Here is a 26,614-nt window from a genome sequence, read left to right as displayed (position 1 = left end):
CTGCCTCCAACCTGGTCTCTTCTAGATGTTTTGAACACCCATCACTCACATCCAGCATGTGCAATGGTTAGGAATGCTGTGAAATGTAGTCTGTGCTTTTTGCATGACGCAGTGTTGTGGATGGCCTTGTTAGAATTTAGACTCAGTTATAGCAGATTGTGGTATGTAGAAAAATAGACATGTGATTGCTTTGTTATACTCATGCTTCCAATTCCCAATTTGAGGGCAACATTGCAAGTCTGAGGCAGAGATCCATGTTATAAATAATAACCATCACTTACCTGGTGGATGCACAGGCAGTGCAGTCTGTTGAAGCTGATCCTGTGCACTTAGAACAGGAGGCGTCACAGAACTGACAGTGACCGAGCGAATCAACATATTCTCCTGGCAAATAAGACTGACATATTATTTTCATTCCTTTTCTCTTTTACAGACACAGCCTCTTATAAAGCAAGGTGTTATGTTAAGAATATAAGAAGAGTTAAGGCTTATCCAGTCCAGCATTCTGTTGAGACAGCAACCAGCCAGTTTTCTCTGGGAGGCCCCTAAACAGAATGAGAAAGCAAGAGCATCCACTCCCCACCGGTGTTCCCCAGTGACTGATATGCAGAGAAACACAACCAAACTACTGTAGGGTAATATATAGTCATCATCAGTGGTCCCCAACCTTGGGCCTCCAGATGTTCTTGGACTTCAACTCCCAGAAATCCTGGCCAGCAGAGGTGGTGGTGAAGGCTTCTGGGAGTTGTAGTCCAAGAACATCTGGAGGCCCAAGGTTGGGGACCACTGGTCATCATGACCATTAGTCATTGATAACTTTCTCTGCCATGAATGTGTCTAATCTTCTTTTGCAACCAATATGAATGAAACAAATATGTGATGAATTCCCTGGAGCAGCTGCTTTTTTGAGGCAGTTAATTTGAGTTCTAGCATGAGATCTGTCTGAGATCTGGGCCAATATCATCATCTTCATCAACATCTTTATTGGCATAAAAATGTACAGCAAACTGCAGTCCTCAGATAGATGGCGTAATATATACCCCATATGAAACAGATCAAAAAGGCCCAGTGCAAGCAGAATATAACAGTACATAATTAGTTTCAAGATAACACCTAGCCATTGTCCATAATCTGTTATTTATGCATAAAGGAATAATTAAGTACGTGATAGTAGTACCATATTGTTGGCATATAACAGGATGGGAGATGTCTGAGATCTGGGCCAATAGTGACTTCTATTTAAATTTCCTGAGCAAATATTATGAAGTTATATTGCCCCTGGCCCATGGTAGCATCCTAACATGCTCCTCAAACTGAACGTAAGTCCTTTGAGAGTGATAAAGGACAGGCTCCTGTCTGAAGATCAAAAAGGGGAGAGGAGAAGAATCCCTTGGTTATAATCTGAGAGCTGGGGTTAACCTTGCTACATACTATAAATGGCAATTTATAACTCAGCCTATGAATTTGTGAGACAGACAGTGGGAACTGGGATGGTGTCATAGACAGAGTCAGATGAATACTTAGGAGATCTGGGTTCAAATCCCTACTCTGTCATGGAAAATTAGTGGGGAGATAAACTACTTCTTGAACATCTCATGTATGTTAGAGTCTCCATACGTTGAGAGCAACCTGTGTGTACCTAACAACAAAAGAGACAGAAATAGGTCCCAAAAGTAGGGTACCAAAGACAATTTGAAGGATTCTTTAAAATGAATGGCAATGTCTTAGGCTATATGGATAGCTTGATACAAGGACAGTTTATCATTACCAAGAAATGCAAAAAAGAAAGAAAGAAAAAGAAAGAGAAAAAAAGAAAGTGGAGCTCATTCTTACTTTCTTGGTAGAAGCTTCTGAATATAACAACTGTCAGGTGAATAGAACTGGATATGGAACAACTGATTGGTTCAAAATTGGGAAAGGAGTACGACAAGGCTGTATATTGTCCCCTAGCTTATTTAGCTTATATGCAGAATACATCATGCGGAAGGCTGGACTGGAAGAAACCCAAGCCGGAATTAAGATTGCCGGAAGAAATATCAACAACCTCTGATATGCAGATGATACCACTCTGATGGCAGAAAGTGAGGAGGAATTAAAGAACCTTGTAATGAGGGTAAAAGAGGAGAGTGCAAAAAAAATGGTCTAAAACTCAACATCAAAAAAACTAAGATCATGGCCACTGGTCCCATCACCTCCTGGGAAATAGAAGGGGAAGATATGGAGGCAGTGTCAGATTTTATTTTCCTGGGCTCCATGATCACTGCAGATGGAGACAGCAGCCACGAAATTAAAAGACGCCTGCTTCTTGGGAGGAAAGCAATGACAAACCTTGACAGCATCTTAAAAAGCAGAGACATGACCTTGCCAACAAAAGTCCGAATAGTCAAAACTATGGTTTTTCCTGTCGTGATGTATGGAAGTGAGAGCTGGATCATAAAGAAAGCAGACCGCTGAAGAATTGATGTCTTTGAATTGTGGTGCTGGAGGAGGCTCTTGAGAATCCCCTGGACTGCAAGGAGAACAAACCTATCAGTTCTAAAGAAAATCAACCCTGAGTGCTCACTGGAAGGACAGATCCTGAAGCTGAGGCTCCAGTACTTTGGCCATCTCATGAGAAGAGAAGAATCCTTGGAAAAGACCTTGATGTTAGGAAAGTGTGACGGCAAGAGGAGAAGGGGACGACCGAGGATGAGATGGCTGGACAGTGTCTGCGAAGCAACCAACATGAATTTGACACAACTCCGGGAGGCAGTGGAAGATAGGAGGGCCTGGCGTGCTCTGGTCCATGGGGTCACGAAGAGTCGGACATGACTAAACGACTAAACAACAACAACAGGTGAATACACAACTGACTACAGAATTGTACTCAGAGGGTGATGATTAATGGCTTCTTCTCCAACTGGGAGGAGGCAGCAAATGGGGTAGCCCAGGGCTCAGTCCTAGGTCCAGTACTATATTTTTTTAATGCCCTGGATCAGGAGATACAGGGAGTGCTAATCAAATTTATGGATGACACAAAATTGGCTGGAATAGCTTACACCCTGGAAGACAGAAACAAAATTCAAAATGATCTAGAGAGGATTGAGCACTGGGATGAAAACAACAGAATGAAATTCAACAGGGATAAGTGCAAAGTACTGCACCTATGAAAAAGAAACCAATTGCACAGTTACAAGATGGAGGATACCTGGCTCAGCAATACTATGAGCGAGAACAATCTTGGAATTGTTGTAGATCAAAAGCTAAATAGAAGCCAACAGTGTGATGTGGCTACAAAAAGGCAAATGCTATTTTAGGATATATTAATAGTAGTATAGTCCCCAATTCGCACAAGGTACTAGTTTCCCTCTATTCAGCACTGGTTAGGCCTCATTAAGTGTCCAGTTCTGAACTCTGCACTTCAAGAAGGATGCAAGTAAATTGAAACAAGTTCAGAGAAGGGCAACAGGGAAGATCAGGGAGGTGGAAACCAAGCCCTATGAAGAAAGACTGAAAGAACTGGGCATGTTTAGCCTTGAGAAAAGAAGACTGAAGGGAGATAGGATAGCACTTTTCAAATACTTTAAAGGCTATCATACATAGGAGGAGATGATCTGTTCTCAATCATCCCAGAGTGCAGGACACACAACAATGGGCTCGAGGTACAGGAAGCCAGATTTTGGTTGAATATCAGGAAAAACCTCCTAACTGTTAGAGCGGTGCGGCAATGGAACCAATTATAGTGGTGCCCCGCATAGCGAGGTTAATCCGTTCCAGATTAACCCTCGCTATGTGAAATCGTCGCTAAATGGAACGTAAAAGCCCATTACAATTGGCCCTAAACTTACTGTTCAGCGACGTTTCCTCCATAGCGGCAACCATTTTCACGCCCTCGGTAAGCGAGGGGAGGGCGCGAAAACGCTGTGTGTGGCCATTTCGGGCGTCCGGCGGCCATTTTAGAACTGCTGAACAGCTGATCGCCCGACTCTGTGGGAGGCTTGGGGGGTCGGCAGCAAGAGGAGGAGAAGAGGGAAAGTGGGGGGGAGGACACGCGAGCGCGCGGCTTCCCTCCCTTTGCCTGCCTGCCTCGCAGCCTGCCTTCGTCCCTGGGGGCGTCAGGAGAAGGACGAGGAGGAAGAGGGAAAGTGGGGGGGAGGACGCGCGAGTGCGCGGCTTCCCTCCCTTTGCCTGCCTGCCTGCCTGCCTCGCAGCCTGCCTTCGTTCCTGGGGACGTCAGGAGAAGGACGAGGAAGAGGGAAAGTGGGGGGGAGGACGCGCGAGTGCGCGGCTTCCCTCCCTTTGCCTGCCTGCCTGCCTCACAGCCTGCCTTCGTTCCTGGGGACGTCAGGAGAAGGACAAGGAGGAAGAGGGAAAGTGGGGGGGAGGACGCGCGAGCGCGCAGCTTCCCTCCCTTCACCTGCCTGCCTGCCTCGCAGCCTGCCTTCCTCTTCCCGGCCAGCGCGGCCCCGCATCACTCCCGCCGCGGCGGCTCCTTCCTGACACCCGTCTTCGCCCCGTCTTCGGTAAGCGAGTTTTTTGCATAGGGACGGACGCTATGCCTCCGCATTAGCGATCCCGGAGAAGGGATCGCTATGCGGATTCATCGTTATACGGTGCGCTCGTTATGCAAGGCACCACTGTACCTCAAGAGGTAGTGAGTGCTTCAACACTTGAAGCATTCAAGAAAAATGTAGACAACCACCAGGCAGATATACTTTGATCTGTATTCCTGCATTGAGCAGGGGGTTGCACTCGATGGCCTTATAGGCCCCTTCCAACTTTAGGATTCTATGAATGCATGAGAGCTTTCTCAGTACCTTGGAGTTCAGAGACTTTTGAAGCATGGTTAAAAGAAACAAAAGCTACGTAGCATCAGGTAGCACAAACTGGGATCATGAAATGCTGTATGAAATACAAGAAGAAATAATTTAAAAGATCTATAGGAGCATCTGGTGCATAGAAAAGCATTAGGCAGAGACATTTCAAGAGCGGATTGGACAGATAAAACTGTATGGGGAACTGGATGGAAACTTTTTTGGACCAAGACTCCAGTGGCCATGTTGACTAGAGCCTTCTGGGCACAGTAATCCAAATAATGATAATGGTAACGCTTCCCATTTCTGGTTCAATATAGATGTGATTTTGCTTCACATACAAAAGAAACAGAACACATTCTGGCCATAGTTTCTCCTGCTCAGCAGAAAGATAGAGAAATGACACACCTCTGGAGGAATTCTGCGCACAGAACTGGCTCTAAACTCATCTGGCATTCTCTGCAACAAATGAACTGTGTTGCACTAGGGGATTTGCAAACACACATTGATTTCCTGGAATCATTAGCACATTTATGTTTGGCAAGGAGTGAAAATATTGAGCCTTTCCACCTTGCCTTTTGTCAGCAAAGAATATTTTAGTGTATTTTTCTCCTCTATATGGTGCATGTGGTGACTAACAAAAAACATTAATGTAAAAATGGATATATTTATTCCATTTGTAGCTAACATTTCAGACTCTTGTGACCCAGCAAGAAATGTTCCCTTTCTCCAAAGTCCAGAATTTATCTCAGGAGAACATGGGAGACAAAGAGCAATATCTTCTTGTCAAAAACAAACAAACAAACAAAAAGAATTTAGCAGCTGAATTCCTTCTGGTTAACATGAGTTGACCTAAATCTCATTGGAGAATTGCACTAGCATGCATTAGTTTCTTAATTTGTGGCAATTTGCTGATGAGATTAGATCAGTTGTGTTATGTCAATGTACAGTAAAAGCTTAACAGAATCTCAGGCAGGACTTTCCACATTATGTTATGACCGCTGTCATTTAAGGGTTTTGTTTAGTCTTGAAAAACAGATGCACAGTTAGATTGCTTTCACTTCTATGTATACTTATTTTTCTCAGTTGCTAAAGGTTAATAAGGAAGATTTTCTTTTGCAAACCCATGGATTAACAACTCAGGGAAGAAGGTAACAATTCACTTTTTTTCAAGTGTCTAGCTACCCTTTTGGCAGCTGTCCAGTCACTGTGTGTGCCCCATCTTCAGTTTTTTGTTTGTTTGTTTTCTTTTGTTCCTGGCTCGAGCTGCTTGCTTCAGTTTATAAAGGTTTTTCTTCAGTTTTCAGACAATATCAGGATATTTCTGGTTAATGAAGCCAGGCAGCCGTTCCATGTACAGCTTCTCTGCAACCTCTCCATATGGAAATGCAATCTTGACATCTAGATGCTTGACATCTCAGTGCATTTGTTTGGAGGCTGCAACACTCATGATCATTCTTATGGTACTACACTTGACAATAGGAGCAAAGGTTTCATTGAAGTCTTCTACATTCTTCTCCTTGTAACCACTCTCACCTTGTAGTGCTCCATTTCTCCTTCTACACCCTGAATCACCTTGAAGACCCACTTACATGGCTTTCTTGCCTGTTGGTAGTTTGGTCAGGGTCCATGTCTCATTCTTCTCTCCATCTGGTAGCTTCAACTTCTGCTGTATGTTCAATTTCATCCGAGGTCACTGGCTCATTTATCTGTGACAGCCTTATGAGGAAGGTGAGGCAAGGAGGTAGTACACCTTTGTTGGGTTGTGATGAGTGATAGCTGGCTTCAGAGCATGTTGTGGCATCAATGCCTCTTTCAGTTCAACAGCATCAACATCTCCATTTCTGTCCCTTTCACTTGATATACTGTTCTCATTTTGTGCGTCATTGTCTTCCTGGTTTGTTTTACTCAGGCTGTGAAGGCATTGCCACTGTTGTAAATGGTAGAGGTCCAACATATTGGCCTTGCCCTTCAGAGGTATCTAATAGTTTTGTCATCTCTACTTTACTCATCAAAATGAACCACATGTCTTACACTGACTTCATCTTTGAATTGAATTCATTACTGTATAACCTTTGTTTCCAGGGGCACAGGCAAGCAAAATAGTCTGTTCTGTTTTAGAGTCCAGTTTATGTCTTTTCTGTGTTAATATGTAGGCATCAGACAGGCTTGCAAAGACTCTAATGTGGTCCACACTTGGCACCATTCAAATAGTGTTCTTGTGATGCCTTTGGGTGGTTAACTGTTCTGGAGATACATTGCTGTCATCATGGCATTACTCCAAATTCTGTTAGGCAGCTCTGCTTCTGCAAGTATGGATCTTGTCTTCTCCAAAAGAGATCTCAGCTTCCTTTGGGCTGTTCCAGTCTGCTCAGGAGTATGTGCAACACTTTTCCTTTGCAAAATGCCTTGTTTCTCCAGGGAGGCTTGTGTGTGGTGTGAAAGGTTATCACCCCTATTGCCTATCTGAAATGTCTTGTGTTTCCTTACAAATGTCTTGCTTACCAAGGCCACATACCTCTTGAGCATCTAATGTGCCTTCCTCTTCTCTTTCAGCAGATAGGTGACACAGTACCTCAAGAAATCATCCACAAATATTAAAATATATCTGTTGTGCCCTGGTGATGACACATTAAGTGGCCTACACAGGTATTAGAGCCGACACCTTCATGCTTCTCTCAATCTTTAGTGAGCATGAGGGCTTAACACTCTTTTCTCTCATACAGCTTACAAAACTGGATGTGCTATTTGTCTCTTATGGGTGTACCTTTATACCTGTATAAGTTTGTAGTCCTGCAGCTCTAGGGTTGCCTTTGAATCTCTGTGCACAAAGCAATGGTGACAGAGCTCAAATCCTCTAATCTTATACTGTGTTAGTTTGGTGGGCTTAAAGACTCTGTTTATACACACCGCTCTATTTCAATTATGTATGGAATAGCCGCACCATTACCAGTGGCCGCCCAGAAGCCACTGGTAATGGTGCGGCTAAAAAATATTGTAAATAAATAAATAAATAAAAATCATTTGTCATCTAAGGCTGGAGCACTAAATGATGTTCTATATGTTCCTGATTTGCAAATCAGGAACATATAGAACACCACTTACAGTATTCACACTGATTTCACTAGACAGTTCACACCATAAAATACCATTTCCAATCTTGTCAATATTAATGGAATGATCACTGGCTAACTGAATATTCCCACTAGCATTCCAACCTAGGTAACAGATGTGTGCAGAGTGGCTGGTACGTCGTGAATCAATGCTCCATTCACTTGATTTCTATTCAAAATTATGAGCCATACAAACTATGCTTAAAAATCTTGCTGGACTTCTCTTTCCTCTCTTACACAGAACCATTTTTCACAAATGTGATCCTTTATCTCAGAAGTGGCTCTGTTGTCATTGGCTGAAACATCTTGCGGGGGATGAACATTCCTTGGTCAGATGGCCCTTCCTGCTACAATTTTAGAAGCTCTGTGATGGGCTAAGGGGTGTGGTCTTTCTATTGTTTTTTCCATTCACCACATAATTTGTGCCATTTGAGTCTGGGACACTCTGAGGAGAGCTTCTTTGTTCTATGTATTCCTCTCTGGGACATTTGAAGGTTTTTTCAAAGTTTAATTGTTCCCCATTCAGAACAAATATATAAGCATCAAAATTTTCACCCAGTGTTGCTGAGAGGAAGCCTGTCTTTTGTTTATTATCTAAGCTAAATCCAGTCAATCCTTATAACTTCCCTGATCCAAATGTCTTGCAACTTAAATTTAATAAGGCTTTAGAATTTTTCTAGAGCATCTAGAAATCTCTTTAGCAGTTTTATACTCATTTGTATATACCATCTGCTTGTCTGATAGGCTTTCACAAATCAATGCTTTTGTGATTGAATATTTTGCCAAATGACCTTAGCTTCTGCATCTGTTTCTGCTCCCTCCGTTTCTATACAGCCATGTACTTGTGAGGCTCTTAAATTAATCTTCAGCTTGGTCTTCCTTTGGGAAAAGTTAACAGAAATAAGCTTTGGAAGTTTTCCAGAAAATCCCTTAGACTAATCAAAATCCATATTTATATTTCTGAATGAATTTTAAGCTCACTGGATAGCTCAGTGGTTTAAGTATTTGGCTGAAGGGCCAGAGGTTCAATTCCCCACTGTGCCTCCTGGGCGTAGAGGCAACCTGTGTGGCCTTGGGCAAAATATACAGTCCCATAAGTGCCTCCAGAAGAAGGGAATGACAAACCACTTCTTGAGTATTCATTACCTGGGAAAATTCGAAAAGGGCCACCATAAGTCAGAATTGACTTGATGGCACACAATAATTATGAATGTGTTACTGCTCTCAGCAAAAGGAGTTTTTAAAAACAAACAAAAACTCTTTGGGCAGGGGAGAAAAAAATATCACAATACATAGAAAACACTAAAATCCGAAAAATACTCCTTTGCTGTCTCTCTAAGCAAAACTGCTCTACATTTCTGCCTCTGCCATAATCCATTAGAAAATTCGGTTAATTCCTTTTAAAGGTAGCAGAGTATCAAATACAGTGGTGCCTCGTTTAACGAGTGCCCCGGTTAACGATGAATTCGCATAGCGATGGCAAAAAAGCAATCTCTTTTGCCATCGCTTTGCGATGTTGCCTATGGGGAAAAATCGCTTTGCGATGTTTTCCCCATGGGCCCCATTTTCCCCCAGCTGAGTGGCGGGAGCCTCCAAAGGACCGCTCCCGCTGCTCAGCTGGGGGAAAATGCCGGTGGTAGCCTTGGAAGGACCCTTCCGAAGGGTCGTTCCAAGGCCACCGCCGGGATTCCCCTTCAGAGGGGGCATTTTCCCCTAGCTGAGCGGGAGCCCCGCTGCTCAGCTGGGGGAAAATGCCGGCGGTAGCCTCGGAAGGACCCTTCCGAAGGGTCCTTCCGAGGCCACCGCCGGGATTCCCCTTCGGATGCCTAAAAGGCATCCGGACCCCCCCCCCGCCCCCGCCCCGCCGGGGGCCGGATCCAAGCGGCGGCGGTGGCGGCGGTAGGAGCTTAGATCCGGCCCCCAGCCGGTTCCCCTTGCATGGTCAGATCAGACCAAGCAAGGGGAACCGGTCGGGGGCCGGATCCAAGCGGCGGCGGCGGGGGTAGGAGCTTTGATCCGGCCCCCAGCCGGTTCCCCTTGCATGGTCAGATCAGACCAAGCAAGGGGAACCGGCCGGGGGCCGGATCAAAGCCCCTACCGCCGCCGCCGCTTGGATTCGCTCCCCGGCCAGTTCCCCTTGCATGGTCAGATCAGACCAAGCAAGCGGAACCGGCCGGGGGCCGGATCCAAGCGGCGGCGGCGGCGGTAGGAGCTTAGATCCGGCCCCCAGCCGGTTCCCCTTGCATGGTCGGATCAGACCATGCAAGGGGAACCGGCCGGGGGCTGGATCCAAGCGGCGGCGGGGGCAGGGGGGTTCCGAATGGCTTCCAGTGCTTTGCCTGGAAGCCATTCGGACACCCCCTACCCTGTCCCCGCCGCCGCTGAGAGCCTTCCGAGCTCTCTAAGGGCTTTCTCCAATGTGTGGTGGGGAAGCCCTTTGAGAGCTCGGAAGGCAAATGTCGGCGGTCGGCGGTGGCTTTGGGATCCATCCAAAGCCACCGCCGACTGCCGATATTTTCCCCCAGCTGAGCGGCGGGGCTTTGAAGCTCCCGCCACTCAGCTGGGGGAAAATGCCATTTTCGGTCAGCTGGTCGGCGGTTCTAAAATGGCCGACTGGCTGTGCTGCCTCGCTTTAGAGGCACTGAAAATGGCCGCCACTATGGAGGAACATCGCTGAACGGTGAGTTTATCCTCCATAGGAACACATTAAACAAAGTTTAATGTGTTCCTATGGCTTTTTTTATTCCGTTCAGCGATGTTTTCGCATAGCGACGATTAATCCGGAATGGATTAACGTCGCTATGTGAGGCACCACTGTACAAACAACTGCACAGAGAAAGCATGAAAGAATAGTTTAAGCCTCAGTAGCCTGACCCTTTGCACAGTGACTAGCATTTTGTATCTCTCTGGAAGGTATCTTTATGCATGCATGTGATCCCTAGTTACAAAAGAAAGAAATAAGAAAAACAGTCTCCACCACATGAAAGAGACATCTTCCATGCTTGCTACATGCTCAGAGATCAAGAAAAGAGAGACTAACAGAGGAAATGAAGCAAACAAACAGGAAGAGAGGAGGAATAAGCCAGAGGTTGGAAAAAGAATTTAGCAATAAGTTAGTGGCAGGTGACAAAATCTTAAGTTGTGAAGAGCTCCTCCCAATGGTATCTAGTGTTAGTGCATGCAAAATTGTTATTATTTCAGCAGCATCCCCTTTCATATATCTATGCATTTGGTTTCTTTTTCCTAGGTGTAGAACTCTGCACTTTTTCCTGTTAAATTTCTTCACTGTCTGCCTTGTTGTCTGTAGAGATTCAAATCTGAATGCCCTATGTAGCATTTGGAATGAATAAGTGAACATTTTCATTCACGTATGTCCTCTGAAAGCAGTGCCACTTTTCACTGTCATATTGTATTCTCAAAAGCCAATCCTGCTTTCAGTACTGTACTGCTCTTAAACCCCTCATAGCTGTTACATTTTAATCAATAACCCCAAACGTCCTGAAGTTACAGCTTCAGTAAAGTCTCCAAATCATTAAAAAAAATTAGGTCTCTGGGCAGTCATACATACAAAAAGAGAGGTTACCTACCTGTAACCATGATTCTTCTAGTGGTCCTGTGTGAATCCATACAACTGGGTTTAAACTGCGCTTGTGATGGATCCTCAGAATATTCTAGATCTTAAAATGAGAAACTTTAGTAGCACATTGTCTCCTACCACACATGTGCCACCCGCCCGTGCCCCTCAGTTCCAAATGTCCGCTGCTGTCAAAGCCCTATAAGCTAAGACTATGAGTGATGGACAGTGGTGAGGTCAGGCAGGATGTGTGGATTCACAGAGGACCACTAGAAGCCGCCCCGAGTAGACGTTGTCTAGAGGGGCGGGGTAAAAATCGAATAAATAAATAAATAAATAAATAAATAAATAAATAAATAAATAAATAAATAAATAAGAACCATGGTTACAGCTAGGTAACCTCTCTTTCTTCTACATGGCCTCTGTGAATCCACACAACTGGGTGACTAGCCAGCTCACTTAATGGAAGGTGAGCTTTCACTCCAGCAATGAAGTTAGCACAGTTCTCCCAAACTTTGCTTCCTTCTTAGCCCTGAGGTCCAAGCAATAATGAGTCACAAAGGTGGACGGTGTGGACCACGTGGCTGTTCGGCAGATGTCTGAGATGTCAATACCATGCAGCAGGGCCATTGAAGTTGCCACAGATCTGGTAGAATGTGCCTTTAGTGCCTCTGGTGGGGTTTTACCTGACAGTTCATTGGCTAAAGTAATTGTAGACACAATCCACCATGAAGTTGTCTGTGAAGTTGCAGGGGAGCCTTTATGAGGACCCTGGAAGCAAACAAACATCCGGGGAGAGGTGCAAAAGTCCTTAGTTCTGGACATATAAAATGCCAAAGCACGGCGAACGTCTAATAAGTGGAGCATGTGCTCAACATCTGAAGAGGGGTTAGGAAATAACATAGGTAAAGTCAAAGGTTGATTGACATGAAAATTTAAAACAACTTTAGGGAGGAAGGAGATGTAAGGTTACAGAAGCACTTTGCCTGGAAAAAATTGTAGGTAAGGTGCATCAGCCCAAAGGGTGGCCAGCTCATTTGCTCTTCTTGCAGATGCTATTGCAACTAGAAATAAAACTTTAAATGACAACAATTTGTGATCAGATGACACCATGGGTTCAAATGGCGGACATGTGAGTGCCTGCAACACAACCTGCAGGGACCACTGGGGTAGAGGTGGGCGGTTGGGCAGTTGTAAAGCTTTCAAGAACAGTTTGAGTGTAGGGTGTGAAAACAGATGGGAGGACTGTGATTCCAGAGGTTGATGGAAAACAATAGCAGATATATAGACCTTAAGGGTAGAAAAGACCAAGCCTCAATCAAATAAATGATGTAAGAAATTGAGGAGGGTATCTAGGGATACTGGCAGAGGTTGTAAGTTCTGTGACTTAGCAAACTTGAGGAAGTTGCTCCATTTGTATGAATACTGGGGTTTTGTAGGTTTCCTAGCTTTGTCCAAAACCTCTCTAATCATGGGAGAATCCTCCATGCTGTCCGGTGCAGGGAATCTAGATCTGGGTGACAGATGCTGCCTGCATCCTGCATGAGCAGATGCGGCAGATGTGGAAGTTTGATTAATTGTGACGCCATCAGTTTGAGAGTTGTAAACCATGATTGCCAAGGCCACCATGGTGTGATTAGAATGGCATTGGCGTGAACCTGACGAATTTTGATCAGAGTTCTTTGAATTAGTGGGATGGGAAGGAATAGGTAAAGAAGACAGTCCATCCACTCCACCATGAAGGCATCTCCTAGTGATGCTTTGCTCATCCCTGCTTCAGAGCAGAACATGTTGCACTTGGTGTTCAGGTGAGTTGCAAAGATGTCTACTTTTGGAGATCACCACCTGTCGCAAATCACTGCAAAGGCAGCATTGTCGAGTTGCCATTCGTGTGTCTATACATGCATCCAACTGAGTGTATCCACCACTTCGTTGTCTTCTGTTGATATGTTGACGGCTACTGGAAAAATGTGGTGCACATAACACCACTCCCATAGATGAACCGTTAGATACAGAAGTGACATTGAGTGAGTGCACCCTTGTTTTTATTTATTTATTTATTTATTTATTTATTTATTTATTTATTTATTTATTTATTTATTTATTTATTTATTTATATCCCACCTTTCTGGTCTACTCGACCACTCTAGGCGGTTTGTTGATATAGTACATGGTCATGGTGTTGTTGGTGACCACTTGGACACCCCGACCTGCTATCAAGGGGCAAAACACACGAAAGGCTTTGATGACAGCCCACATTTCCAGGTGATTTATATGTAATACCCTCTCCTTCCTGGACCAAAAAGCATGGATCCTGTGAGGGCCACAATGTGCCCCCAATCCCGTGGGACTTGCATCCATTGTTACTTGAATTGTGAGTTAAAGAGGGTGGAAAGGGCACTCTATTAAAAGATTTGGTACGAATGTCCACCTCTTTAATTGTTTCGCCAACTCTGGAGTCACATAGAGATGCTTGGACGGACTGTCTGTCAGAGCATTGAACTGGGATAGATACCAAGCCTGTAGGGCCGTATCTTCAGTCTCGCATGAGGGAGGGCAGACATAGTTGATGCCATCAAGCCCAGGAGATGCTGTATATGATAAGTGGACACTTTGGTGTGAGGCCGAAATGGTCTGATAGCGCATTTCAACTTGTGGACATGTTCGGGTGGAAGAAACACTCTTGCTCTGACGGAGTCCAGACGTGCACCCATGTAATCTATGACTTGAGTAGGTTGAAGGTGAGATTTCTTCTTGTTGATTTTCAAGCCTAGGTTTGTGAGCCTGTGCAGAACAAACTAGGTGTCTCGTATGGCCTTTTGAAGAGAAGAAGCTACTACCAACCACTCATCTATGTATGGAAAGACTGCGATGTTCTGTAGACGAAGCTAAGCTGCTATTGGTGCCAAACATTTTTAAAACATTCTTGGCGCGGGAGACAAGCCGATTGGGAGGGTGCAGAATTGATAATCAGTAAGCCTCAATTGTGGGGTTCCACAGGGGTCGATCATCTCCCCAATGATATTTAACATCTATGTGAGGCTGCTGGGTCGGGTCATCAGGGGGTGTGGAGCCTTGTGCCATCAGTATGCGGCTGACACTCAGATCTACATCTCCTTTTTGCCAACTGCAGGAGATGCCGTTCTGTGCCTTCAGCGCTGCCTGGAGACCGTACTGAAATGGATCAGGAGAATGGGCTGAGGCTGAACCCGGAAAAGACGGAGGTACTGAGGGTGGGTCCTCCCACAGTTGGGGATTTGGGAAACTCCCTCTCCTTTGGGGGGGGTGACTCTGACCATCAGGGATGGGGTCCGCAGCTTGGGGATCCATCTGGACCCGGCGCTCACCATGGATTCACAGGTGGCGTTGGTGGTCCGCTCCGCCTTCTTTCATCTCAGGCGGATAGCCCAGCTGCGGCCCTACCTTGATGTGGGGGCGCTCACCACCTTGGTACATGCGCTCGTAATCTCAAGATTAGACCACTGTAATGCGCTCTACATGGGGCTTCCTTTGAGGCTGCTGCAGAAACTACAGGTGGTGCAGAATGCGGCGGCCAGATTACTTAGTGGAGTGAGAAAATTCCAACATATTTCGCCCACTCTGGCCGCATTGCATTGGCTGCCCATCCGATTCCGCATCGACTTCAAAGTGCTAATGCTTACGTATAAAGCCCTAAACGGTTTAGGGCCTCGATATCTGGTGGAACGCCTACTCCCACCAAGATCTACCCGTGTCATTCGTGCGAGCCAGGAGGTGAGGCTGAGGAGCCTAACGCTGAGGGAGGCCCGGAAAGAGAAGACAAGAAATCGGGCCTTCTCGGTGGTGGCTCCTCGCCTCTGGAATAATCTACCTCCTGGGATCCGCGGAGCTCCCTCGCTGGGTATCTTTAAGAACCAACTGAAGACATGGATGTTTCAGCAGGCCTTCCCACCAGACAATCCCTGATGTCCCTTTCTTTCTTTCTTAATTACTTTCCTATCTGTGTAAGGTTTTATTTATGCTGTTTATATATGTTTATTTTATCACCTGTGTATTGTTAGCCGCCTAGAGTGGTCCTGAGCTGACTAGATAGTCGGGATATAAATAAATAAATAAATAAACAAACAAACAAATAAATAAACAAATAAATAAATAAATATGAAGAAAAAAGGGGGTATTTTTGATGATGTGGATGAATGGATATATGAAAGTAGGCGTCCTTTAGGTTTATAACAAGAAGCCAGTCTTTTTGTCGTAACACATGGATGATGGATCCCAGAGTGACCATACAGAAGCGTCTTGTCCGGAGGTATTTCGTATCCTGAGATCCAAAATGGGTCTGATGCCACCATCTTTTTTGGGTACCGCAAAGTAGTGGGAGTAAAAACCTTTTGGGACATCCTGAGAAGGTACACATTGAATGGTCTACTTTTGCAACAGATGTGATATTTTGTCCTCTAAAGCCTGTGTATAGGATGTGATTTGGATGTTCCCGATGGGAGGAATTTCTGTGAATTCTAAACGGTGACTGAACTGGATGATGGACAGTCCCCAAGTGTCTTTGGTGATGAGATTCCAGTTTTCTCAGAATATTGCTAATCTGGGTTGGGACAGAACTGATAATCATGATTGAAGAGGAATTGATAATCTGTATGTAACGTCGATGTGTTTTGTGGTTGAGTCAAAGGTACTGTTTTCCTTTTTTTGAAGGTTGACGGTATGACTGGTGGCACTGAGATGAAGCCTGAGGTCTGAAGGAACATTGGCAGAAGAGGACTGTGTTGATCTTCCCTGAGTTGGAGGTCTATAGGGACGGTAAGTTTGGCGGTGCTGTTGGTATTGTTGCTGCTGAAACTGTTTATGCCATTGATACTTCCGAAATTTTGGCTGTTGTTGAATCGTATAGGATCTTGCAGTCTTCTTTATCTTGTGAAAGGTTTCCATTATTTCATCAGTTTTCTCATTGAATAGACCTGCTCCATCAAAAGGCAGCTCCTCTATGCGTGCCTTAGCATTCTCTGCAATCCCTGAAGATCTAAGCCATGCATGATGTTGTTACATGCAGCACTGATGTTACCTGTCTGTCATGGGTTTGGAGGGAAAGTTCCATCCTATGGGGAGTGGAAGGCGGGACATCAGGAGGAGGGGCTGTACTGTATAAATATGTGATGCGTGTGTGGAGAGTTTAGGAGATGGTGTGAGAAGCTAAGCAGACGAAGCAGCAGCTGGGAAGAAGGAGCTGTTGTGGGAGTCTGTGTGTCAGACAGGGTACTACTGTGTGTCAGAGTACCAACCTGATAGGTTCAGGTGTCTGTTGGTTAGCCAGAACTGATAGGTTCAGGGTCTGTGCTTTAAGTTAAGGTTCTGGGTGAACCAAACTGTATGCTTGTATGAGTGAGAATAAGCCACGTTACTTTATCTATTCACCTGATTGTTTATTTTTCCCTGTGTGTATTTAAAATAAACCTTATTCTTTTTATTGTTTAAAAATCCATCCCTGGTCTGTGTGACTTCTTACAGGGAATGGTTGGTGGCAGCTTAGTGTAACTGTGTGACATATCCCAGTAGGTCTGGGTTTGTCACATTGATTCCTCCCCTCTTTATAAGTTGTTTTGTAGGGGGAAAGCTAACGTGCTTTTCACCAAAAAACAACCTGAATAAAATACACAACAACAGTTATACATTCAATACCATATAATACTTACTTAAACTTACATTCTAAGTTAAACATAGCAAATAGGCATTTAAACATTTTACCATATACAGTACATCAATTTACCTTTATTAATACAAACCAAATTCAAAACCAGGTACATTTTACTTTTTATCAGCATTATATACACATAGTCCATGTTCTTTCGCCGTCTTCATTCTTCAGGTCTTCTTGATAAGGCGTCAGCAACACAGTTCACTGACCCTCTGACCACCTTCACTTCAAAGTCATAGTCCTGTAGGTTTAAGCCCACCTCATAAGTTTGCTATTGTGGGTTTTCATTGTCTTTAACCATTGCAATGGTGAATGGTCAGTACACAGAATAAAATGTCTTCCCCAGATGTAAGGCTTGGCCTTCTGGATCGCGTAGACTATGGCCAAACACTCCTTCTCCACGGTTGCCAAATGTCTCTCACCTTTTTGGAGTTTCCTACTCAGGTAGGACACTGGATGCTGGTCACCATTCTCATCCTCCTGGCACAGAACTGCTCCTACCCCGCTGTTAGACGCATCGGTGTAGATGATGAACTCCCGGTCGAAGTCTGGAGCACGCAGGACAGGATAGTTGATTAACGCCTCCTTCAACCTCTGGAACGCCGCCTCACAGTCGCTGGTCCACGGGATGCGGTCATCAGCCTTCTTCCTCGTCAGATCGGTCAGCGGAGCCGCAATCTCGCTAAACCTCGGGATGAACTTTCTGTAGTAGCCCACCAACCCAAGAAATGATTTGACCTTTTTCTTGGTGTTGGGTCTAGGCCAATCACGAACAGCTTCTAATTTGGCCTCCAGGGGTTTTATCACTCCTCCCCCTACCATGTGACCCAAGTATTTTATTTCTGGGCTACCCAGCTGACACTTGCTGGCCTTTACTGTTAGCCCTGCTGCACTTAACCTCTGCAGCACTAACTCCAGGTGTATCAGGTGATCTTCCCAGGTATTACTGAAGATCCCTATGTCGTCAATGTAGGCCACTGTAAAGTCACTGAGCCCTGCCAAGGTCTGGTCCATCAGCCTTTGGAATGTGGCTGGTGCATTTCTGAGACCAAAGCTCAGGACTCGAAACTCATAGAGACCAAAAGGGCTGCAAAAGGCAGTTTTTTCTTGATCCCTGGGATCAATTCTTAATTGCCAATATCCCTTTACCAGGTCCAATGATGAGATGAACCGACAACCCCCTATGGTTTCAATCAGGTTGTCTAGCCTGGGCATTGGGTAGGCATCAGGAGTGGTTACACGGTTTAATTTCCTGTAATCGACACAAAACCTAATGCTCCCATCAGGCTTGTCCACAAGGACTATCGGAGAGGACCAAGGACTAGAAGAGGGGACGATTATGTTCTCCCTAAGCATTTCGTCCAGCTCCTTCCACACCTTGTCCCTATAGGGTCCCGTTACTCGGTATGGGGATACTGCCTGCGGGGGTGCATCCCCTGTGTGGATCCGATGCATCACTCCCTTCACTATCCCCGGCTTGTTGGAAAACACCTGTTGATATTTACTAAGCAGCATTTTTAGTTCTTGCTGCTGGTCTTGGGTGAGTGCAGGACTGATCTTTACCTCCTCTGGGTTGTATCTTACTTCCCCTCTACCCTCCCAGAAGGGTAATTCCGCTTCCTCACTCTCAGCTGCTTTTATCGCGAATAAAACCCTCTGTTCCCCTCTGTAGTAGGGTTTTAGGGCATTCACATGAACCACCCTCCTTGCTTGGTTCTCCTCCTGCTCTATTAGGTAGTTCAGGTCTGACATCTTGGAAATGACCCTATATGGTCCTGCCCATTTGAGCTGCAGTTTATTCTCTCTGCAGGGCCTAAGCCAAAGCACTTCCTCCCCTGGGTCAAAGTGCCTCTCTCTAGCTTTGTGGTCATACCATGTTTTCTGTCTGACCTTCTGAGCTTGCAGGTTTTCTGCTGCCAGCTCTAGATTTCGCTTTAGGTCATTCATCAAGGTGTCTATGTAAGTCACAACGTCTTGTGGGTCATCCTGGGTGATCTGCTCCCAATTTTGTTTGATCAAATCAAGGGGCCCTTTCACCCTTCTCCCAAATAAAAGTTCAAATGGACTGAACCCGGTACTGGCTTGTGGCACTGATCGATAAGCAAACAAAAGGGATTGCAGCTTCTGGTCCCAATTGTTTGGATTCTCTGCCAAGTAAGCCCTAATCATGCGCATTAGAGTCCCATTGAACTTCTCAGTTAACCCATTACTTTCAGGATGATAGGCAGTGGTTTCCTTGTGCTTAATTCCACAGATTTGCCATAAGCGTTTCATGAGCTTTGATGTGAACGATGCTCCCAAATCTGTGATTATTTCTGAGGCAAATCCCATCCTGGACATATACCCCACCAAAGCATCGGCCACTGTGTTAGTTTCAATGTTAGTCAAGGGTATGGCTTCAGGATACCTTGTGGCATGGTCCACAATTGTTAGTATGAACCTGTTCCCCCTCTTTGTGGCCTTGGGCAAAGGTCCCACAATATCCACCCCTATGCATTTGAACGGAGTGTCAATCACAGGCAAAGGGCACAACTTTGCTTTGGTCCTGTCGCGGTTATTCCCCTGCCTTTGACACACATCACATTGTTTACAGAACTCCCTGATCTGCTTCCCTATGTCAGGCCAGTAGAAATTCTGTGTGATTCTCTGCTGTGTCTTGTTCACTCCTAAGTGCGCAGCAAACATGTCAGAGTGCCCCCTTTGTAAGATCATGGGGCGATACTTTTCAGGTACCACCAGCTGACTTCTGATCCCATCTCCCCCTTTTGAGATATTCCTCAGGGTTTCTCTATATAAAATCCCCTTCTTCTCCAGAAATCTCACTGGGGTTTCAGGTGTTAGCTGGGCGTCAGTCACCTGTTCAAAACACTTTTGGAGAGTGGCGTCTGCCTTTTGCTCCTGTCCAAATCTGCTGTCTGTGGTTAAGGTTTCCCCCACAGCTTCTGAACTCCCCTCTGCTTCCGTCTCTGGCTCATCATTACCCCCCTGAACTGTCCCTGTGGTGGCTTGTGAACGTGTAATCACTAGCACCCGTTTCACATGTTCAGCCAGGTCATTTCCCACGAGCACGGCTGCTGGCAGAGTCGATGAAATCGCTAGCCGCCAATCTCCCCTCCAGCCTTGAAAGTTGACAGGTACCTCTGCTACTGGCAGAGAGATTACCTGCCCCTCAATCCCTGCCACCTTTATGCTCTCATTTGGGATTATAAACTCCCGAGGAATAATATCTGGATGGCACAGGGTTACCTGGGAACAAGTGTCCCGCAGCCCCCTATACTGACGGTCAAGTATTCCTACGTCCACCCCTGCTGTCTCAAACAACTGAGAATCTGTTTTCACCAGCAAGCAGCGCTTTACCTCTATAAGAGGACCATTTTCCTCAGCCTGATCAGCATAGGTAGCTGTTCCAGACTGAGTAGCCATGGCAACAGGCTCCCTCTGTGACACTGAGCCTTGCTCTTTCTGGACACAGAACACAGCTTTTGGCTTGGTCCCACTAGACTCCTGAGGCACCATTCCTTTTAGCTGCTTTAATTTCTGACACTCTGAGATTAGATGACCCTTTCCCTGACAGAAATAACATTTTCTGGTGTATTTTGATTCTCTCTCATCTTGTTTTGGTTTTCCCTCCAAAATCTGAGGTCTTAGTTTCATGTCTGAGGGCTTCCCTTCACCATGGGCCCCTCCCCCTTGCTGGCTTTTCCCTGGTCCCTGAGAGTACTTGCTGTAGGTTTCTTTGGGTTTACCTACAGATTTCCCCTCACCCAAGGGCTTTCTTATTTGGGAAATAAAATCGGCGATCTCTGCGGCTTGTGCCACAGATTTTGGTTTCCTTTCCCTCACCTGGAATTTCAATTCCCCATGCAGGACTGAATAGAACTGTTCCAGGGCTATCAAATCTTTAAGCTGCTCATAGGTCTCTGTCCCCTCCTGCGATAGCCATTTCTCAAGCAGCCTCACCAATTGGGCCCCCACTTGGGTAAAAGTCTGCTCTGGTTTCTTGGTGAGGGACCTGAATCTTTGTCTCAGCTGCTCTGCATTTATCCCATGTCTGGCAAACACCAGTTTTTTAAACTCTGCAAAATCTTTCATCAGTTCCTCAGGCATCTCGGCATAAACCTCAGCCAGGCTACCACTGATTAAAGATCGCATGATGGTCATCTTCTCAGTTTCCCTCACTGAGAAGTCCACAAACGCTCTTTCCACTAAGGAAAAGAACACCTCAGGACAATCTCCCTTGTGGTACACAGGGAATTTCTTCAGGTCAGCTTTAGACAGTTGGCCTCCCTCAGTATCCCTATTATTATTATTGTTCTGGTTCATCATTTCCAGTTTTCTTAATTCAAACGCCATTCTTTCTTTTTCCAGAGCAATTTTCTCTCTCTCCCTCTCCATTTCCATTCTCTCTCTCTCCAATCTTTCTTCTCTTTCCAATCTCTGGTTCAAATTGCCGCTGTTTCTCTCTTTCCCTTTCCTCCATTTTTAAATTGCCTCATCCTCAGTTCATGCTGTTGGGCTATGAGCAATTTTCTGAGTTCTGGGTCTTGCTCTCCTGTGCTGTCACCTTGCACTGAGCCAAATTCCTCCTCAGAACCTTGGTCAATCTGGGGGTCTTTCACATCACTCATTTCTGCCATCTGGCTTCGAGTCAAGGGCATAATCCCCCCCTCAGAACAGGCTGCTTTAAAAAGTCAAGCCTCAAAATAAAACGACCACTTTTTCCCTCTGCCTCAGAACCAGCTTTCCCTAGAGATTGCTGCTGTTCTTCAGCACTAAACTTGCAACAGTATCGAGTCAGAGCCTACCCCCCTCTGCTGGGCCTCTCAGCTGGCAAGCTAGCTCACTGTTACTACGCAGTTTTGCCTCAGCTTTTTCCCGCGAAAACTAGGCTGCCTCAGAGCACCTTAATCTAAGTCTTCCCAGTTGGCACGTTCTTCTACTAGCGCACCTCCCCGTGAGGTACACCTAGAAGATTACCTACGCGCCTCAGACTGTCCCTGACTAGATCCCCCTTGCTCTGGGCACACTTGCCAAGGCTTTGCTGGACCGCTGGACAACTGGACCAGTCGTATCCCACACGCTGGACACCAATCAATGTGACAAACCCAGACCTACTGGGATATGTCACACAGTTACACTAAGCTGCCACCAACCATTCCCTGTAAGAAGTCACACAGACCAGGGATGGATTTTTAAACAATAAAAAGAATAAGGTTTATTTTAAATACACACAGGGAAAAATAAACAATCAGGTGAATAGATAAAGTAACGTGGCTTATTCTCACTCATACAAGCATACAGTTTGGTTCACCCAGAACCTTAACTTAAAGCACAGACCCTGAACCTATCAGTTCTGGCTAACCAACAGACACCTGAACCTATCAGGTTGGTACTCTGACACACAGTAGTACCCTGTCTGACACACAGACTCCCACAACAGCTCCTTCTTCCCAGCTGCTGCTTCGTCTGCTTAGCTTCTCACACCATCTCCTAAACTCTCCACACACGCATCACATATTTATACAGTACAGCCCCTCCTCCTGATGTCCCGCCTTCCACTCCCCATAGGATGGAACTTTCCCTCCAAACCCATGACAGACAGGTAACATCAGTGCTGCATGTAACAGATGTCTCAATGAGATTGCAGACACCAGGGATTTAGATGCAACATCAGCCATGTGGTGAGAAGCTAATCTTTGATGTTTAGCCATGGTTGTTGCTTCAGCATGGGCATTTAAAAGTATTGTCCGAGAATCATCAGGAGCTGCTTAAAGAGTAGGCAAAATCTTGGCCCAAAGCTGTCTCTGGTAAGCTTCTAAGGCAGCCTGATAATTAGATACTCACAACAAGAAGGAAGCAAAGGAGTACATCCTTCATCCCAGTACATCTAACTTCCTTCCTTCGTGGTTAGTCAGAGTAGCCTTGGCTTTGCCACCTGTCCTAGAAAGTTTGGACTGGACAATGGTAGAGGTAGGAATCGGACGTTTTGAGAGAAAGGTAGACTCATCACCATGAATTCTATAATGTCCCTCCATCCTCCTGGACCTGCATTGACTTGGATGGAAATCTCCAGGACCCCTTAACAAGGTCCATCATAGAAGGAATGAAGGCAATACTTAAAGGGTGAGATTTCTCTTGATTGATGTTGTCAAACACCAAATCTTGCTTAGGGGGCCGTGGTCGCTCAATGTCAAGTTGAAGTGATTTAGCCATCTGAGATATCACTTGAGAATAAGATGTGAAGTTTTGAGAAGGTGAGGTGTGTGTGTGTGCAAATCTCCTGAGTCCGAATCTGGAGTGTTTAAATTTAGAGTGGTGTCCTCCGACACTTCAGAGAGGTCCTCCCCCTCTTGGTCTGAGACAGCTGAAGCAGGGGAATCTCCCAGGAAAGAAGGGAAAGGTGAAGAAACAGTTGATGTCTCTGTGATGTCTGCATAGCAATAGAGTCCTTGGACACTTGTCAGACTTGAACTGTAGTTGACTTTTGCTTATCTGCCGGTAGCAAAGCCTTAGAAGCAGTATGAACTTTCTTTGAAAGTGGTGCCACCTGTTCAGAGGGGTCTCTACATAGATCCTGGTGTTTGACAGTTTTCGACGCCGTGTGTCTGACCTGAGAACTTGCTTGACACCGCCGCCGAGGAGGCAATGGAGATGGAGAAGAAGAGGAAGAAGCATATCTGATTTTTTTGTGCTTGCCATAACTCTCAATTTCGTAGTGAGGATCACTGTCAGAGTCATCATCATGATATCTATGATGATCACGTCCATGCTCCACCTCCACATAAACAGGGTCATCATATCCAGAACGAGCTCGGTGTCAGGAAGCTCGAGGTAGCACAATAAACTCTTGACATGAAAAATGACGTTCGGGTGGAGAGATGTGCTTTCTTTTAGCTGTTCTCTTTCTAGGAGAGGCTCGATGTAGGGATTCTTCTGATTCTGACAGTTCTACAACAGTTGCCCGCCCAGCAAATACAGGCCTGGAATGGGCACAAGTCTGGCTGGAAACATTCTCAGCCTGCACTTGCCTCGGATTCGGAGAATGGCTCAGAATAGACGCCGAAGCCTGGATCGTTTGGTGCCGAATGGAGGCCCCACGGTCTGAACCAGATTCAGAGTTGGGCATGTCCCTGGAGGACTCCTCCAAAATAGGAGATGGCACTGATGTCGAAGTCAGAGGCAAATTGCGGGACCAATCGCTTGTTGGAGGCTTGTCCCTTTTATTTTCTTTACGTTTATCTGATGCTTTCTTTTTCTTTAGCTTCTCCAAAGACACCGTTTTGATGCTGATGTGGAAGACAAGGTTGAAGATTTCTTAGTCCCCAAATCAGCAGGTCTTTTAACTGACTTAATAGGGGACCTCGGTGCTTGTAGAAGGTAAATGTAAAGGTTTCCCTTGTCATTTAGTCAGTCGCATCTGACTCTAGGGGGCGGTGCTCATCCCTGTTTCCAAGCTGTAGAGCCAGCATTTGTCCGAAGACAGTTTCCGTTGTCATGTGGCCAGGACGACTTTAGGCACGGAACGCTGTTACCTTCCCACCAATGTGGTACCTATTTATCTACTCGCATTTGCATGCTTTCGAACTGCTAGGTTGGCAGGAGCTGGGACAAAGCGACGGGAGCTCACTCCGTTGCATGGATTCAATCTTACCACTACTGGTCTTCTGACCCTGCACCACAGAGGCTTCTGCGGTTTAACCCGCAGTGCCACCATGTCTCTTTTTCGGCACTGGAGTAACCGGTAAAAATGGAGCCAGAGTCTGAGGTTGAGGGGAAGATGGTTGGGCAGGAGCTGGCTCCATGGGCAATATGGCAGGAGAAAGGGATTTTTCCCAAAGATATGCCCTAAGCCTTCGCTCATGTGACTTTAAGGCAGGTTTGGAAAGCTTCTTACACTGCGGGCAGATTTGGGGTTGGTGTCCCTCCCCCAAACAGTACAGGCAGTGGTCATGGCCATCAGTAATTGGTACCTTGCTGGCACACGAAATACACTTCTTAAAAGGGCCTGAGGCGGCCATAAACAGTCAAATCCCTGAGAGAATACAATTAAGGGGAACAAAGCTATGGACCAGTGAAGAGAACGCTATTCAAAAAAAGGGAAAGTTGCAGTCAGGCAGAGGCCAAGCCGAGTAATCACTATGAATGAGGCAATTAGTCATTACGCGAAGGCAGGAAACTGATAAAAGTCTAAGATAAAGTCAGGAAACAACGTGCAGCAAATCAGAAAGACAAAAATCGTGGTTAAAGGTAATCCATGAACAATTAGTGAAGAAATCCGAAATCAATTAAGTGGAAATATCAAATGGAACTGAGGGGCACAGGCGGGTGGAGCATGCATGGTAGGAGACAACGTGCTACTAATGTTCCTCATTTTAAGCTCTAGAATATTCCGAGGATCCAGCACAAGTGCAGTTTAAACCCAGTTGTGTGGATTCACAGAGGCCACATAGAACATAAAGAAGCAACATACAAGAACCAAAAGCAAACCCACACTAACCTTCTCCCTCAATGAAAAAGGGAACAAACAAATAACAGACTCTAATAAATACATAAATAATTAGATAACTGAATATGTAATGGCAACACCCTCCATGATAGAAGTAAGCCATCAGTCTAAACTGCTGCTTGAGGGGGAGAATGTCCCTAAAGGTTTCTTCAAATAATGCCATTTTTTTAGTAATTTATTGAAAGTCTGGAGGGAGAGGGCCTGTCATATCTCTGGCAGAAGACTGTTCCAAAGTGAGGAGGCCTTATTCCTAGTAGAAGCTTTCCTTCTCTCAACATATCTACTCATAAGTTATGTTTTGTGGCAACATCTCTTCTGTTATTTTATTTTTTTAAAAAGCAACAACAGATGCTTGGCTTTTTTTAAAATACTGCTTTAGCATGTGTAGCTATTATGTGACACAAAACTTGTGAGGACTTGGAAAAAGTTCTGGCTTTTTACTAGTGGTTTTCTCTAAGCAGAACAACTCCCCCAAACCTGCATTACTCAAAATTAGTACCCCAAATGCAGTTTAATGTGATATGAATGTTATAGGAAAGCAATAGAGAATCATGGCATTTCAAATGATCTTTCTGGGAGATACATATCATAAAGAGACATATTTTCCAATATATAATCCATATATAATAGAAATTTTCTCTAATCATGGATGTGAATTTGTGTGCTTCTGATCCATGGAATTACTCTGCCACTTTAATCCTAAAACACTATAAATGAATAAGAAGGAAACAAAAAAGCCAACAATAAAATGTAAAGAATTTTTCACTGAAAGGTTTTGAGGGTGTTCCTTTAGATTCTCTTGTTATGATATCCCTTGGCTATAGAATACAGTATATCAACTGAAATTTAGCCTTGTATCAAATCACACTTCATGCGTTACTGTTGCTCTTTTGTAATGTGTAACTCTATTGCATAACATGTTTTATTGTTTCTTGAGCCATT

The 26,614-nt window shown here is 45.2% G+C and overlaps 1 protein-coding gene and 1 long non-coding RNA gene across 3 annotated transcripts in view; one reads left to right on the top strand and one right to left on the bottom strand.

Annotated features, from left to right (window-relative positions):
• The window catches only part of LOC140704870 (uncharacterized), a 28,435-nt gene extending 3,892 nt beyond the window's left edge, over positions 1–24,543 (top strand). The window contains exons 3-5 of one of the 2 annotated variants that reach the window (XR_012084344.2): positions 14,614–14,704; positions 16,170–16,274; positions 24,428–24,543. This is a non-coding gene — a long non-coding RNA (uncharacterized LOC140704870). Of the gene's footprint in view, positions 1–10,817; positions 14,705–16,169; positions 16,275–24,427 lie in introns of those variants that run through there. The other variant, XR_012084343.2, reaches the window with a different exon arrangement.
• The window catches only part of PCSK5 (proprotein convertase subtilisin/kexin type 5), a 357,644-nt gene that overhangs the window by 51,300 nt on the left and 279,730 nt on the right, over positions 1–26,614 (bottom strand). Inside the window, exon 21 of the mRNA XM_020787785.3 lies at positions 282–384. Within this exon, the coding sequence (XP_020643444.3) occupies positions 282–384 (103 nt within the window). The remainder of the gene's footprint in view (positions 1–281; positions 385–26,614) is intronic.

Source organism: Pogona vitticeps, chromosome 2, assembly GCF_051106095.1.
Source record: "Pogona vitticeps strain Pit_001003342236 chromosome 2, PviZW2.1, whole genome shotgun sequence".
Taxonomy (NCBI): domain Eukaryota; kingdom Metazoa; phylum Chordata; class Lepidosauria; order Squamata; family Agamidae; genus Pogona; species Pogona vitticeps.
The sequence above is the reverse complement of the archived record's forward strand: the minus strand, read 5'-3'. Positions and strand labels throughout refer to the sequence as shown.